The sequence below is a fragment of the Symphalangus syndactylus genome, chromosome 8 (assembly GCF_028878055.3).
Source record: "Symphalangus syndactylus isolate Jambi chromosome 8, NHGRI_mSymSyn1-v2.1_pri, whole genome shotgun sequence".
NCBI classification, from domain to species: Eukaryota; Metazoa; Chordata; class Mammalia; order Primates; family Hylobatidae; genus Symphalangus; species Symphalangus syndactylus.
In genome coordinates, this window is record NC_072430.2 from 145337293 (window position 1) to 145351474 (window position 14182).

General features: G+C 60.9%; 1 protein-coding gene across 1 annotated transcript in view; it reads left to right on the plus strand.

Annotated features, from left to right (window-relative positions):
* The first annotated feature begins 559 nt into the window (after positions 1 to 559).
* CROCC2 (ciliary rootlet coiled-coil, rootletin family member 2) overlaps positions 560 to 14182 on the plus strand; it is a 79390-nt gene continuing 65767 nt past the window's right edge. The window contains exons 1-3 of the mRNA XM_055291226.2: positions 560 to 772; positions 11583 to 11733; positions 12642 to 12793. Coding sequence (XP_055147201.1) covers positions 695 to 772; positions 11583 to 11733; positions 12642 to 12793 — 381 coding nt within the window. The 5' untranslated portion in view covers positions 560 to 694. The remainder of the gene's footprint in view (positions 773 to 11582; positions 11734 to 12641; positions 12794 to 14182) is intronic.

The window sequence follows — 14182 nt, forward strand, 5'->3', positions numbered from 1 at the left end:
GGTGGGAAACAGTGCAGCTTCCCGGGGCAAGGGTGGATCCATGGGCAGGTGACTCTGAAGGGCTCTAGCAGGAGTCAGACTCCAGAAGGACTCACATGTACAAGGCCCGGAAGACGAGCTTCCTTAGCGTCCCTCTCCAGGCCTCAGTCCACCACCTGTGACGACCACTGTGTTCTTTGACAAATGTTTTTTAAAAGTCATAGTTATAGTTCATGAGTCCAGATCAAGGAAGACCAGTGATCTGCATGCTGCCTCTGCCTGCCGTGTGTCCAGCAAGCACACAGCTCCCCCTGGAGCGAATGTGGGAGGGGGTGTCTGGGGGAAAGGCCAGCCCCTCCCAGGTGCCGTTGCTCAGGTAGACAGTTTCGCCCAGGGCGTTCCAGGTCTCCAGGGAAAACTGCTTCCAGCCAACAGCGTTCCTTTGTCCCCATAGCAGCAGGGTCCTGCACTCCTGTTTCCAGGGAAACCCAGCTCTCAGCGTCCCAGTTGCCACAGCAACACCTACGGGCTCAGCTGGCCATACTGTCTTACCCACAGGGTGAGGGCAGCTGGGCGCCCAGGCTGGGGACACAGGACTGCAGAGCCAGGTGCCACACAGGTGTGGGGCCCGTGCACCAAGGAAGACCCTGGCTAGTTGGAGACTTGCCAGGTAGCAGAGCCCGGCCTTCTCTGGGGTCCTGCACTCTGGGCTGCAATGAGCTCTGCCTCCAGTGAGCCTGGCAATGGGGACGCCTCCCAACAGCCCCTACTGGGGCTGGACACTGTGATCCAGGTCAGTGGGGCGGTCACTTCCCTGCACCCTCCTGAGAGCAGATTGCCAGGGCTCTTTGGAAGGGACGCGGCAGAGAGAGGGGGTGGCAAGGAGGCACCTTCCTGGCTCCCGGGGCACTTTGCACTTGCTCACGTGTTTGCCTTGAGCGTGCAGCCAGTCACGGATGCAAGCAGGCACACCTGCACGCACACACAGGCAGCCCTCAGCCAGGAGAGAGAGCCTGGGGAGAGACAGCCCGGGGCCGCTGCTGGCTGTGGACGTTCAGGTGGCCAGCATCCCCGGCAGCCACAGGTTTGCAGGGTGGAGAGAGACCCTGGGGCCGCTGCTGGCTGTGGACGTTCAGGTGGCCAGCATCCCCGGCAGCCACAGGTTTGCAGGGTGGAGAGAGACCCTGGGGCTGCTGCTGGCTGTGGACGTTCAGGTGGCCAGCATCCCTGGCAGCCACAGGTTTGCAGGGTGGAGAGAGACCCTGGGGCTGCTGCTGGCTGTGGACGTTCAGGTGGCCAGCGTCCCTGGCAGCCACAGGTTTGCAGGCTGCACACTGGGGGTGGGGATGGCCAGACGCCCTCGGCGCTGACATTCTGGGACCTTGTTCACTGCCCTCCCATGGCAAAGTGTGGGGGCCAGCAGGGCCTCTCTGGGGTGGTGTTCCCATTGCTGCACATTTGTGGGAGGCTGTGGCTTAGCCCTAGTGTCTATTCTGTGGCTTCCAGATGTTCTGGTTCTGTCTTCATAGCACCTGGTGCATGACAACAGTGGCTGGGAATTGTCCCGTGTCCCTCTCCCCTTGCCTCCCTACTTCCCAGAGCCCACCTAGAGACCAGCCTGCAGTCCCACCTCAGACATCCCTCCTCCCTGCACTGCCGTCACCTGCTGCTGACCACCGCAGCCAGGCCGCCCCACCTCCAACGGACCCCTTGGGATCGCAGGGAACCCCTGACGAACTGGCTTACTCACGGTTGCTTGTTAACCCAGCTCTCAGCATCTCAGAACTACGCCATGGCAGGCTGACATGGTCCTATCCAAACAATACGGGTCACCTGAAAAGAGAAATGGCCACAGCTGGTGCAGGTGACCAAGTGAAAGAGTAGATGCAGGGTTTGCTCACACACAGGGCCACACGAGGACTCGAGGGCAGGGTATTTGAATCAGGTGATGCAACAAGACAACGAGGTGCCGTGGGGTGACCTCTACCTCCTCCACCTGCGGTGACCTCCACGTCCTCCACCTGGAGCTCCACCAGCTCTGCCTGGGTGTCAGCTCCGTGAGTTCTGAGAGCAGGGCTGGTGAATGCAGGCTGGAGAGCTGGCACACTACATTTACAGGACACTTGCAGCCCTGTGAGGATTCTCATCCCCTCGGATGTCAGGAAAGCTGAGGCTTAAGGGTTGGAGGGAGCTGCTGTGGTTAGCGGCTGGTCTGAGGGGGAAACCCAGGCCAGTGCTGACATCAGGCAGGGGCATGAGCGCTGTGCAAATGTAGCTGAGAGATGCTTTGCTTTGCCTGCCCCCAAATTCCCACTGTCCCCGGGAAACTCATCTGGAGGCTACGCAGGCCCCAGCAAAGTCAGCTCTGCCCGCCCTGCCGACACCTGTTATTTTCGCTGTAGTGATTAAGATCTTGATGCCATTACCCCAGAGTGAGCAGGCAGGCAGGCACCAGACACTCAGATCAGCTGTCCGGATGGGCGGCAGAACCGTAGGGACCCTCCACCCTCCAGCTACAGCCTGGGAGACTGCAGGGCCTGAGGAAGGCTGTGGCTTGAGGATGCAGGAGGCTCCCCTGTGACCAGGGGTGGTGGCTCTGGATGGATGGTGAACATGCTCCCAGGCCCGGAGGAGCCTCTCTGACATCCCTCTTCCTCCGGCCACAGCTGCTCTCCCCTCCTTTGGAAGCCCCCCCACAACCTCTGCACAACACCTCAGAATGCCCCCACCCCAGAGCTGGAACTGGATGTAAAGGGGCAGGCTTGGAAACTCTAGTCCTCTGTCTCTGGGGTGAGCAAGTCGGACTTGGGGAGCGCAAAGCCCGCTGAAATTACTCGTGAAGTGGGGGCATCTGTGGCTGCCTCGAGGGATGGGGTGTGCCCTTCCTCGGAATCTCCAGCACCCAGACCCGCAGCTGATGGAGAAGCGCGGCGCAGGGTCCCCGACGAGGAACCCAGCACAGGAAGCCCAGTCCCCGCAGAGCTGGGGGCTCCTCAGACTCCGGTTCCTTGGCTTGAGTTTTGATTTGTGCTATTTTTCTAGGAAATTGTCCATTACATCTAAATTTTCAAGTTTATTGGCAAAAGTTCTTCACAATATCTTCTTCCTGTCTTTTGGATGTCTGCAGGATCTGTGGGGTAACCAGCTGTCCCTCTTTGCTGGGAGGCTTGAGACAGGCGAGACAGGGATTTCCCAGGACTCCAGACAGCCTTGGGTCCAGAACCCCAGTCCTGGGCACAGTGGGGAGGAAGTGGTTGCCCCGAAGTGGCATCCCATTTCTCGTTTCTGATACTAGCCGCGTACCGATCCTCCTCATAGTATTCTTATCTCGTGTTTCATTAACCTACATATGCATTCTTCCTTTAACCTACATATGCATTCTTCCTTTGCTTTCAGTTTCTCTGAGTTTGTTCTTCATCTCACTTCTGGAAATATGTGCTTGACTCATTGATTGTTCAGCCTTTTCAAAAATTTCTTTTTTTCTAGCCAGGCGCAGTGGCTCACACCTGTAATCCCAGCACTTTGGGAGGCTAAGGCGGGTGGATCACTTGAGGTCAGGAGTTTGAGACCAGCCTGGCCAACATGGTGAAACCCCGTCTCTACTGAAAATACAAAAATTAGCCAGGCGTGATGGCAGGCACCTGTAATCTCAGCTACTCATGAGGCTGAGGCAGGAGAATCGCTTGAACCCAGGAGGCAGAGGTGACAGTGAGCCAAGATCGCGCCACTGTACTCCAGCCTGGGAGACAGAGCAAGACCCTGTCTCAAAAAAATAAAATGAAATAAACTTTTTAAAAAATAAAAATTTCATTTTTCTTTAAATTGTGGGAAAATATACATAACATAAAACTGACCATTTTAACCATTTTTAGGAACAATTCTGTAGCACTGAGCACATTCACAGCGTTGAACAACCATGACCACCATCCATGTCCAGAACTTTTTTTTTTTTTTAAGACAGAGTCGTTCTCTGTCGCCCAGGCTGGAATGCAGTGGTGCGATCTCGGCTCACTGCAACCTCGCCCTCCCATCTTCAAGCAATTCTCGTGCTTTAGCCTCCCCAGTAACTGGGACTACAGGCACACGCCACCATGCCCAGTTATTTTTTGTATTTTCAGTGGAGACGAGGTTTTGCCATGGTGGCCAGGAGGGTCTCGAACTCCTGACCTCAAGTGATGTGCCCGCCTCAACCTCCCAAAGTGCTGGAATTACAGGTGTAAGCCACCACACCCGGCCCCAGAACTTTCATCTTCCCAAACTGAGACTCTGCCCCCGTTCAACATTCACGCCCCCTTCCCCCCTCTCCCAGCCCCCACCATGGTACTCTCTGTCTCTATGAACTTGGTGACTCTAGCAGCCTTGTCTAAGTGCATCAGATGGTATTTGTCCCTTCGTGGCTGGCTTATTTCACTGAGCATTACGCCCTCGAGGTCCACCCATGTTGTAGCAGGCGACGGCATTTCCTTCCTTTTTAAGGCTGAGTAATATTCTACTCATGGACGGACCACACTCTGTTTATTCATTCATCTCTGAATGGACGCCTGGGTGGCTTCTGCCTGTCGGCCACTGTGAAAATGCTGCTGTGAACCTCGGGGCACAAATATTTCTTCCAGCCTCCGCTTTCAATTCTTTCGGGCAGATGCCCAGAAGCGGATGGCTGGACCACGCAGAGTCTACATTTAACTTTGTGGAGACCCATCATGCCGTCTTCCATAGTAACCGCACTGTCTTACCCTCCCACTTCTTACCTCTCTAACGTACGCACTTCCCTCCGAGCAAGGCTTATCTGTCTGAACTGTTGTTACTCACACCACTTTTAACACCAAATGTGTGGGTTTTTCCTGACACCAGCCAATTGTCCACCTCTCTGGACACCAACTAGCTGTCCTACAATTCAATCCAGTTCGGACCCTAACCATCCAGAGCTGGCACAGACCCACAGTTTACGGACTCAGTCCCATACAGCTGCCCCACCTCAGATGCCAATCACAAGTCCTGGGCCCCCCGTATTCTCTCTGACTGCCTGTGAATTAGGGGTTCTTACAACTCCCTGCGCCACTTGATAATTTGCTGGAACAGCTCACAGAACTCTGGAAGTGACTTTCCCATTTGATTACTGGTTTATTATAAAGGACACAACTCAGGACTAGCCTGAAGGAGAGGTGCCCAGGTCAAGGTACAGGGGGCAGGTATGGAGCCTCCAGGCCCCTGGGCACACCAACCACCCACAGCACTGCCTTGTGTTCAGCAGCCTAGCCTGCCCAGCCCTGTGGTTTAGGGTTTCTATGGAACCTTCATTAAGTAGGCAACATTCATTAAATCATTGGCCGTTGGGGATCAGCTCCAGAGACAGCTCCTCTCCTCTCCCCAGATGTCGGGGTGTGGGGCTGAAAGCACCAATGCTCTAATCGTGCCGTGGTCTTTCTGGTAACCAGCCCTTACTTTGCGGCTATCCAGGGGCCCTGGCCATCAGTCATCCCACAGGCCAACAAAAGACACGCTTATCACTCAGGAGATCCCAAGGACCCAAGTCTAGAGTCCCCACCACAGGACAGGAGCGGTGGATGGTTTCCAAGTAGCCAGGCCATGGTGCCTGTCACCGAGCTCCACATTGTCACAAGCAAGCCAGAGGCAGATGCTCAGCCCACCTCCAAACCTCCCAAGCTGCATCCAGGCCCTGCCAGGCACAGCCAGGGCCACTGTGCTAACGACACGGGCCCATCCTCCCGCTCAGGAAACCCCACTAGCCCTGTGGTCCAAGGATCATGTCCCAGAATCCTCCACAGAACATTCGAGGCCCTCACAGTCTGGCTCCAGGTTCCTCCTCTGCCCCACTCACCCCCATCCCTGCTGCCCCTCCTCCAGGCCCTGCACAGACCCCTGGAGATGCACGCCTCCACCTTTGCTTCCACAGCTCCCTCCACATGGACACAGTGCCCGGGCTCTCTAGCTGGTGGGTTCTTTCTTATCCCACCTCCCCCAGGAAGCCTGCGTGGGCACCAGGGACACAGGGACAAACAGGAAAGACAGGGCCCTTGCCCTCCTCGAGTTCCTTGTTCTGAGTCATTTTGCCGTTGGTGATTCCAAACTCAGGCAGTTCCAGCTGAGCTCTCAGTCTTCCGAGCAGTGCGCTGCGTCTGAGCCTGTCTGTGTGCCAAGCATTTCGTTGGGGGCATAGAAGGAAATGAGAAGTTGTCTCTCCCCATCCACAATCCCTGCCTCAATGCCTGGTCGGCCGGGGTCCTGCCTGCAGGGGTGGCCTAGATTTATCATCACCTGAGGAGCAGACTGACACCCACAGAGGCATGTTCCGTGATGCCCAGGCCCAGAGTGTGCTCCACAAACACAGAGACTTAAGCTGAGCAGTTGCTGAAATACAGCATTTTGGAGGCCAGGTGTTATCCCAGGCACAGAGAAGCTCTTTTTCCTAAGGAAATGGAGCCTGGCGGGAGGCCACCCAGCCCAAGGCCCTCTCTGCGGCGGGCCGGGCTGCGGAAGGACGGCAAGCAGACGTCCGGTGGCTGGACTTGGCCGGAGGCCCTGTCTTCAGATGTGTTCTTCAAGCTGTGCCTGCTCCTGGCAAGGCCAGACTTCCCCACCCAGGGATGCTGGGAGGGCCATGGAGGGCCCGGGAGAGAAAGGCAGCAGCCGCAGCATGGCTGGGCTCAGACCCAGGAGGAAAGGGGCTGCTGCCCGGCCCAGAAGCTGCGTGGTTCCCTGCCCTTTGCTCAGGCTGGGGAGGGGGCACACAGGGGAGGAGAACTGCAGCGGAGCCAAGTCCAGACACCGCCGCTGGGAAGGCTCATCAGTGACCACCCTTGTGCGTGAGTGGGGGCCCAAGGCTGGGATCCCGGTCCTAACGCTGCTGCTAAGCAGGTGCCCTTGAGCAAGTCTCAGAGGTGCCAAGCCTCACCCTCCTCACCCATTAAGGCGGAGGCCAGAAGCCTCCATTGCAGGTCAGGACAATGGATGTGAAAACGTTTGCAAGTGGAGAGCGCGGAGAACCCTGCGGGCCGATGCTGGCACGCGCCTTCACTCTCGTGGACACACATCTTTCATTTTCCACTGAGCACTGGTCCCCGATGCCGTCCAAACCCCCAGCCCCAGCCTCCGTTCTACAAGAGCAAGACCTGGCAGCCCCCTGCAGCGCTCCTCGCGGCCACACGGGCGCACTGTTGGAGCTCAGGGAAGGCACCCTCCACCCTCTGGCTGGGAGCTGCCTCCATCCCACCCCTCACTCAGGAGGTTCGCCCTCCACCCCACCCTTCACTCAGGGTTCCACCCCTCAATGAGGGTGACCCAGGCTGACCGAGGAGCCTGCTGGGGGGTGGGCGGGGGTCCCGATGAACATGCTCCCCCTCTCCGTCCCCCTCCTGCCCCCAGCTCAGGCAGCTGTCCAAGCAGGACGGGACGACAGGGGTGGTGGGGCTGCTGAAGGCTGGTGGGGCCAGTGACCCTTGGGTCTGAGCTTCAGCAGGCCCCTGACCGTGCCTGCTTCAAGTGGCTTTGACAAGGGTGTAGGGGATTTCCCTCCAAGGCTTCTGACCCCTGACAGCATCTCCAAGGTCATGCCCCAGGTGCAGGGGTAGGAATCAGCACAAGAGTGTGGCCTTCAGATAAAGCCAAGACTCTGGTTTTTCGGTGCAGACCTAGAGTCCCTGCGCCCTCCCCGCAGGCGGAAGACTTTTGCAGGCAGTACAGGCTGGCAGGTGTGCTCTGACTCCACCCTACCCCAGTGGAGAGCTGGGGTCGTGTCCCTGGCCTCAGTTTCCCTATCTGCAGCATGGAGTATGATAAGGTGACCTCCCGGCCCCCCATTCCAGGATCTTGGCCAAGACCCTGGAATGGGGAAGGGGTGTAGGAGGAGAGGCCCTGGCAGCAACCCTGAAACCTCCGGTCCCCAGCAAGTGCCAAAGTGCAGGTGGGACTCTGGATCCACAAGAGAGTTCTGATTCCATCAGAGGGTGGGAGGTCATTTGCCTCCCAGCAAGATCCCAGCAGCTTGCATTCCCAGAGGCTGGTGGCCAGCTGGGGGCAGGCAGCTGAGGCCATACGTGGTCCATCCACTGCACCCTCACAGAGCCCCAGCCCCCAGCCCTGGGATCCAGGAGGGCCTGGATGGCCAACGGTCCCATTTCACAGATGGGGACATGAGGTGGGGGGAAACACACCCACGGTCTCTGTTTATTGGTGGCATAGCAAGGACCCCAGTCCAACTCTTTTAGAGGGGAGCTCTGCTCTGACCCTGCAGAGGCAGAGATATGGGGAGCCCACATTTCCCCCAAGGTTCGGCTGTCCCTCTCCACACAACCAAATGGGGTGGCGCAGCAGTGAGGACCCGCTGGCTCTCCCTACTGGGCCACCCCCCTCAGGGCCCGGATCGGGTTGAGTGGGCCAGTTACCCCTAGGGTAGCTCCATGCAGGGGCTGTGACCTCCCTGGGGTCTTTAACGCAGGTTGAGCTGAAGAGGGTGCTGGGGGCAGGAGGAAGAGATACGGGCAGGGCTCAACTGTGAGTCTGGAGCCTTAGGGGAAAGTGAACTCCAGCCCTGGTGCTCCCTCCCACCGCGAGGCCTTCTAGAATACAAACCTCCAGCGGACGCTGGGCCACAGCCTGGGCCCACCCCGTAGAGGCCCCAGGCGGGAAAACGGCAGGCCCAGAAGGACCCACAGGTCGCGGAGGGGACGCTCTGCCCGGACCCGCTGGCGCAGGTGGCAGCGCAGAGCCCCCGGGAGGGGCCTGGGGAGTGGGCGGTGCAGACCCTCAGGACCACCCTGGAGCCGTGGGGAAGAAAGCAGCCTCGGCGGGGTCCTAAGCGCTTAGGTTGGCGGCACAGGCCTCCGGACACGCCGACCCCCACCTTCCCTTCCTTACCCTCCCCTCCCATCCCTGCCTCTCCCCTGCTCGCTCCTTCCCTCAGCCCTTCTCTCCTCCGGGTGGCTCCATGGGGGCGGCGCTGCCCTCACACTCCAAAGTCGCGCCCACCCTACGCCCCTGCGCCCCCCTCTGCGCCCCCCTGCGCCCCCCTGCTCGCCCCCTACTTCCCCGGCGCCCCCTTTCTGAGTCCCCCGCCCCCCTGCACGACCCCTGCGTCCCCCACGCCCCCCTCTGCGCTCCCCCTGTGCCCCCGCGCCCCCTGCGCTCCCCGCTCCCCCCAGCGCCCCCTCCTCGCCCCCTGCGCCCCCTGCGCTCCCCCCGCGCTGCCCGCGCCCCCCTCTGGCTCCAGCTGGGCCGCGGCCCATTGCAGGCACCCGTCCACAGATGGAACCCATTACGCCCCAGCGCCTCTCGGGACGTCCCGCTAATAAGTGACCCTCTGTAAATGTTAGGAATGAGTCAAGTTTACGCCGCACTGCAGCCTTCCCGTTAGCGGGTGGCGCCGCCGATGCCCGGGGGAGCGCAGGGCGGGAGCTGCTGAGCAGGCGGAGAGAGGGCGGGGCAGAGCCCTTCCCGGCCTGGGGGTGTTGAGAGGAGCCTGATGGTCTCTGATCAAGGAGCCTGGGGTGCCTCTTGCCACCCTGCTGGGCCTCCGTTCTCCGCTGTGCGAAATAACGGGTTTAGAACAGAATGGCTGAGCCCCTTCCCGCAGCTCTCCTCCTGGTTGGTGGTCTTGGCACCTGGGTCCCAGCTGGGCCCAGGAGGAGGAGCAGGGACTTCCCTCCCCCTCCCCCACCGGGCTGCTGCTCCCAAGGGGGGCCCATTACTCCCTCCAGAAGAAGAGGCAATGGGAGAACCTGCAGTGACGGCCTCCCAAGACCTCCCAGGGGACTGAGAGGCAGACCCTGGTGCACGGGCTGTCGGGAGGATGGCGGGCTGGCCCCAGACCTCAGCAGATAGTGGGGAGGCGTTTGCTGAGTGGCTGCCCTTCACAGGGCGGCAGGATCAGAACAGGGCCTCTCCAGGCGCCATGCTGAGCCTGGGTCTGCTGTGGCTCTCCAACCCCGGCGAGGGGGGCCGCGATCTTTGGGGTGCAGATGGAGGAGGAGGCCTGTGTCCAGGGAGCATCCGAGATAGCCGGACAGCATGTACCAGGTGCAGAAGGCCTGGCTGGGGTTGGGAGGAGGGCCAGGGTGGGGGAGCAGGGCACAGCCACCAGCCCAGGCCTGAGGTCAGAGTCCGGGGACGCAAACAGGGTCTCAGGGAGGGCCAAGAGATGGGAGGCAGGAGGCAGCTCAGTGGTCACCCATGAGGACCCTGGTCAGGAGGAAGATCCAGGAGGCACAAGGTGGGGGAGCTGCTCTGCAGACCCCAGGGAGAGGGGTCCTCCGTGCTGGTGTAGGAGCTAGGCAAGGAGGACTTGGGACTCTAGGGTGCCATGCTGGAGAGCCCCTAGGAGTGGACATCCCATCCCAGCTTCCCCGGCAAGCATCCGGTCACCCTTTAGTAGTTAATTCACTGCCTGAAATTCAGATATCCTTAAGGCAGCAGGCCGTGGACAGCTGCGGCCTTGCGTATTCCTTAAGGCAGCAGGCCGGGGACAGCTGTGGCCTTGCGTATTCCTGCGGGACCTGCCTGGGCTTCTGCTGGTTTGGCACAGGCGGCCTGTGTGTCCTGCCCACAGTCAGTAATCTATTCCACCTGGCAGGAGTCCCCTGCCCTGGGGTCCCGGCCCTCCCCAAGCTGTGCCCCTGCCCGGCAAAATGCCATTAGAGCCCAAGACCCTCAAAACCAGGCTGGGGTACCCAGGACACCCAGGCGCTCCTGGGGCAGAAGGGCAGTCACTCAGCAAACACCTCCCGAGTGTGAGCCCAGGTCCTGGGCCTTCCTGCCCACTTCTGGGCCTATTGGAGCCTCTTCCCTGGCGGTTGGCTTTCGTGAAGGACCCACCTGGGAAGGAAGGCTGTCCTCGCTGTCCTCGCTGTCCTCGCTGCCCTCGCTGCCCCGGCCCAGCAGCCCTCTGAGGGCAGCCTGAGGGTGGGAGTCCCAGACTCCACCCAGAATTCACAGCCGTGGGAGGAGAGGGCTCCACGGGCCCTGCTCATCCTCGGAGCCTCGAGCGTGCAGCCCCGGGCCTGCCCACCCTCCCGATGGACCGAGCCTGTGGAGGGCAGTGGGCAGCTGAGCAGAGAAGCATGGGTTCAGCCTCAGCCCTCTGACCCGTCCTCAGCCCCCACCCCCCCCCCGCCCACACACACTGGGCTCTGTGACTGCTGCGTGGGGTCTAGGTCCCTCCTCTGGCCCCACCGTGCAAACAAGCTGTGAGACCACCTGCTCCAGGTGGGCGAGGATGTTGGGTTTCTTGTGGAGCAGAGATAAAGGAACCTGCCTGTGAGCATCCCCTAGGGGACTGGCGACCGCTTACCCAGCGCTCAGCCCAGCCCCCACCAAGACAGGGCAGAGCCCCAAGTGCAGTACCTGCTCCTGCTGACCTCGGCTGGGTGTGGTCCTCCTCTCCAGAACCTGGGGACAGGCGCAGCCCCACTCCACAGGTGGAGAGCCAAGGCATGCGCCTGAGTGACCTGCCCAGCCTCGCCCTGTCCTCTCCAGGGCACTCTGCTGCCTTGGGGTGGCCCTGTGGTGGCTCCCATTCAGTGGGATCGTAGAGGGTGCCTGGCAGCTGTTGGGGGCTGCCATCTCCAGGTATCTCTGGGGGTGTCTTTCAGAGACTGGAGGACACCATTCTGAGTCCCACAGCCAGCAGGGAAGACCGGGCGCTGACCGTGCGTGGGGAAGGCCGGCAGGCCTCGCCCACCCCCGTGCCCACCCGCATCCGTGAGATCGTGGCCGGCAGCCTGAGTGAGGAGCCACCCCAAGGTGATGGCGTGGGGGACAGTCCTGGGCCCGGGGCTGGCCAAGGTGATGGCGTGGGGGACAGTCCTGGGCCCGGGGCTGGCCAAGGTGACGGCGTGGGGGACAGTCCTGGGCCTGGGGCTGGCCCCATCCCCCACAGGGCCACCCTCAGGGGCATCATATCGATACCCACAGGGCACTCAGCAGGGCCTGAGCAGGGCTGCCTCTGTGTGGCACACTTGTGGCCACCTGAGTCTCCGCTTCCTTGGTGTTGGTTTATTCCTCAGCGTGGAAATGCCAGACACTGGCACTCAGGGAGCACAGACGCCCACCCCCCTGGGCTCTGCCTGTCCTGCACCCTCCCCAGGCCCCTGCGCTGCCTCCAATTGTCCACCTGGCGGCTGAGGAACCAGCTCCAGGCCGCCTGTCCTGTGTATGCCCAGGACTCCCTCCTGCATGGGTCCCAGGGATCCCTCTCTCCCAGGGTCTGTCTGGCCTCCTGCAGGCCTGGGGAACTGGCTGTGTGTGTATTTACAAAAGCACTTTATTACTTGGGGACCAGGTCCCTTCCCCCAGAAGCAACAGGGCTCACAACTTCATAGACAGGGTGAGTGCCCAGCGTCCAGGCCGCCCACACACTCTGCTGCCATTTGTTTGGGGCTCGGCCTGGGCCTGGGTCTGCATTGGGGTCCAGGTGCTCGGAGGTGGTAGGATTCCAATTAACATGAGAGGAAGTGGGGCTCAGAGTGTGAAGTCTGCCTCCCTATGTTAGGGTCCCCAGCTCAGAGCTGGGGCCTCTCCCAGGAGATGGGGGCAGGTCCAGCAGCTGGAGCCTGGTGGCCAGCCCAGGGTCCCACCGTGGAGACAGGGCACAAGGCTGAGTGCAGGTGGGCCCTGGTCTGGCCACCCGGGCTGACCCAGGTACCGTGCAGCAGGGGTACAGGAGCCGACGGCCACCGTGGCCCGAGTGCAAGAGGAGAACGAGCTTCTGCAGGAGGAGCTGACCCGGCTGGGGGACCTGCTGGCCCAGGCCAGTGCCGAGCGAGATGAGCTGGCCAGCAGGTGCCGTGTGGTCAGCGAGCAGGTGCGTGTGTGCAGCAGACTCAGGGCAGGCGGGAGGGAGCAGCCTGGCCCTTCGTAAGGGGTCACTTGTTGGGACAGCAGTCAGAGCCTGGGACCATCAGCAATTTCTAAGACTGGGAAAGACAGAGTGTCAGCTAGGGGACATTCAAACCCTGGGCAACAGATGGGGAAACTGAGGCAACAGATGGGATAACTGAGGCCAGAGGTGGGAGGCCAAGCAGCACGTGCCCAGGCCTTTCTGATGCCCAGCGTGTCCCCTAGGTCTCGCAACCCAGCTTAGGCACTGACTTGTCCCTGCACCTGCCCGGGAGCCCTGTGGGGTGGCCTGGCCAGTCCTGACTCGCGGGGCCCAGTGCTCTGCCCAGCATTGGCACAAAGCTGGCACCTGCACAGCAGAGGAAAGCAGGCCAGCAGGCACCGACCCCAACCCCAGATGGAGCTCGCAGAGAAATGGCTCCACCCCAGTCCCCCGGCCCTTTCCTGACAACTGAGGCTGGCCGGGGCCACTTGGACCTCAGAGGACAGGGGCCAGAGGCAGGGCTGTATCTTTGGTCCCCTGGTGGCTGCGGTGCCTTCCAGGGTCACCTGTGAGGTGAGTGAGAGGCATATTTAGTCACAAAATGTGGAGCTGGGGAGGGCCTCCCATTGTGTAGACAGGGAAACCGAGGCAGAAAGGTCAAGAAACCTGCTAGGCCAGAGCCTCTCTCCTATGTCGGCCGCTCCAAGACATGCTGGCTTCTGAGGCAGGACTTGGCAAGGAGCCAGTGCGTGGAGTGCGGTGTCCAGCCCACCTTGTGGGGGACTCAGGGCCCCTGCTGCACCCAGGCCATCTTCAGAGCTCCCCGGTTCTGCATGGCAAGTCACATGACCCCACTTTCCAGATAAGGAAGTCGAGGCTCAGAGCCAGCCAGCGGTCACCCAGGCCGCACCACCATTACTGGGGCTGAGATCTGAACCCCTGAACCAGATCTGGCCCCTTCTTAGTCACGTGACCAGTGGCCAGTACTGAATGCCTGAGGGGTCCCCAGGGGGCCTCACCTTCTGGAAGGGTCCTTCCCAGGATCACGGCAGCACCAGCCCCACAGGGGTGCCCTCAGTTCTCCGAGGGGCCCACTCTCTGCTCCCCACCCAGTTCTATCACGCCCTGACCCCCACACGGGAACATTTCCATTGTTGCTGACACCCCTGGGAGCCCCTGAGGGCAGGACCTGGGGTCCACCCCACCTGATGGGGGCCCCAGCACATCCATGAGCTGCCAGCCAGGCTACTCTCCCTGGGAGCCCCTACAGCTGTGGGGAGGCCTTGGGGGAGGCACCTTCCTAGCACAGGGTGGGGAGATGTTGGGAACAGGCTGGTGGGAATAGAAGCCGCAGAAATGCTGCCGACAGAT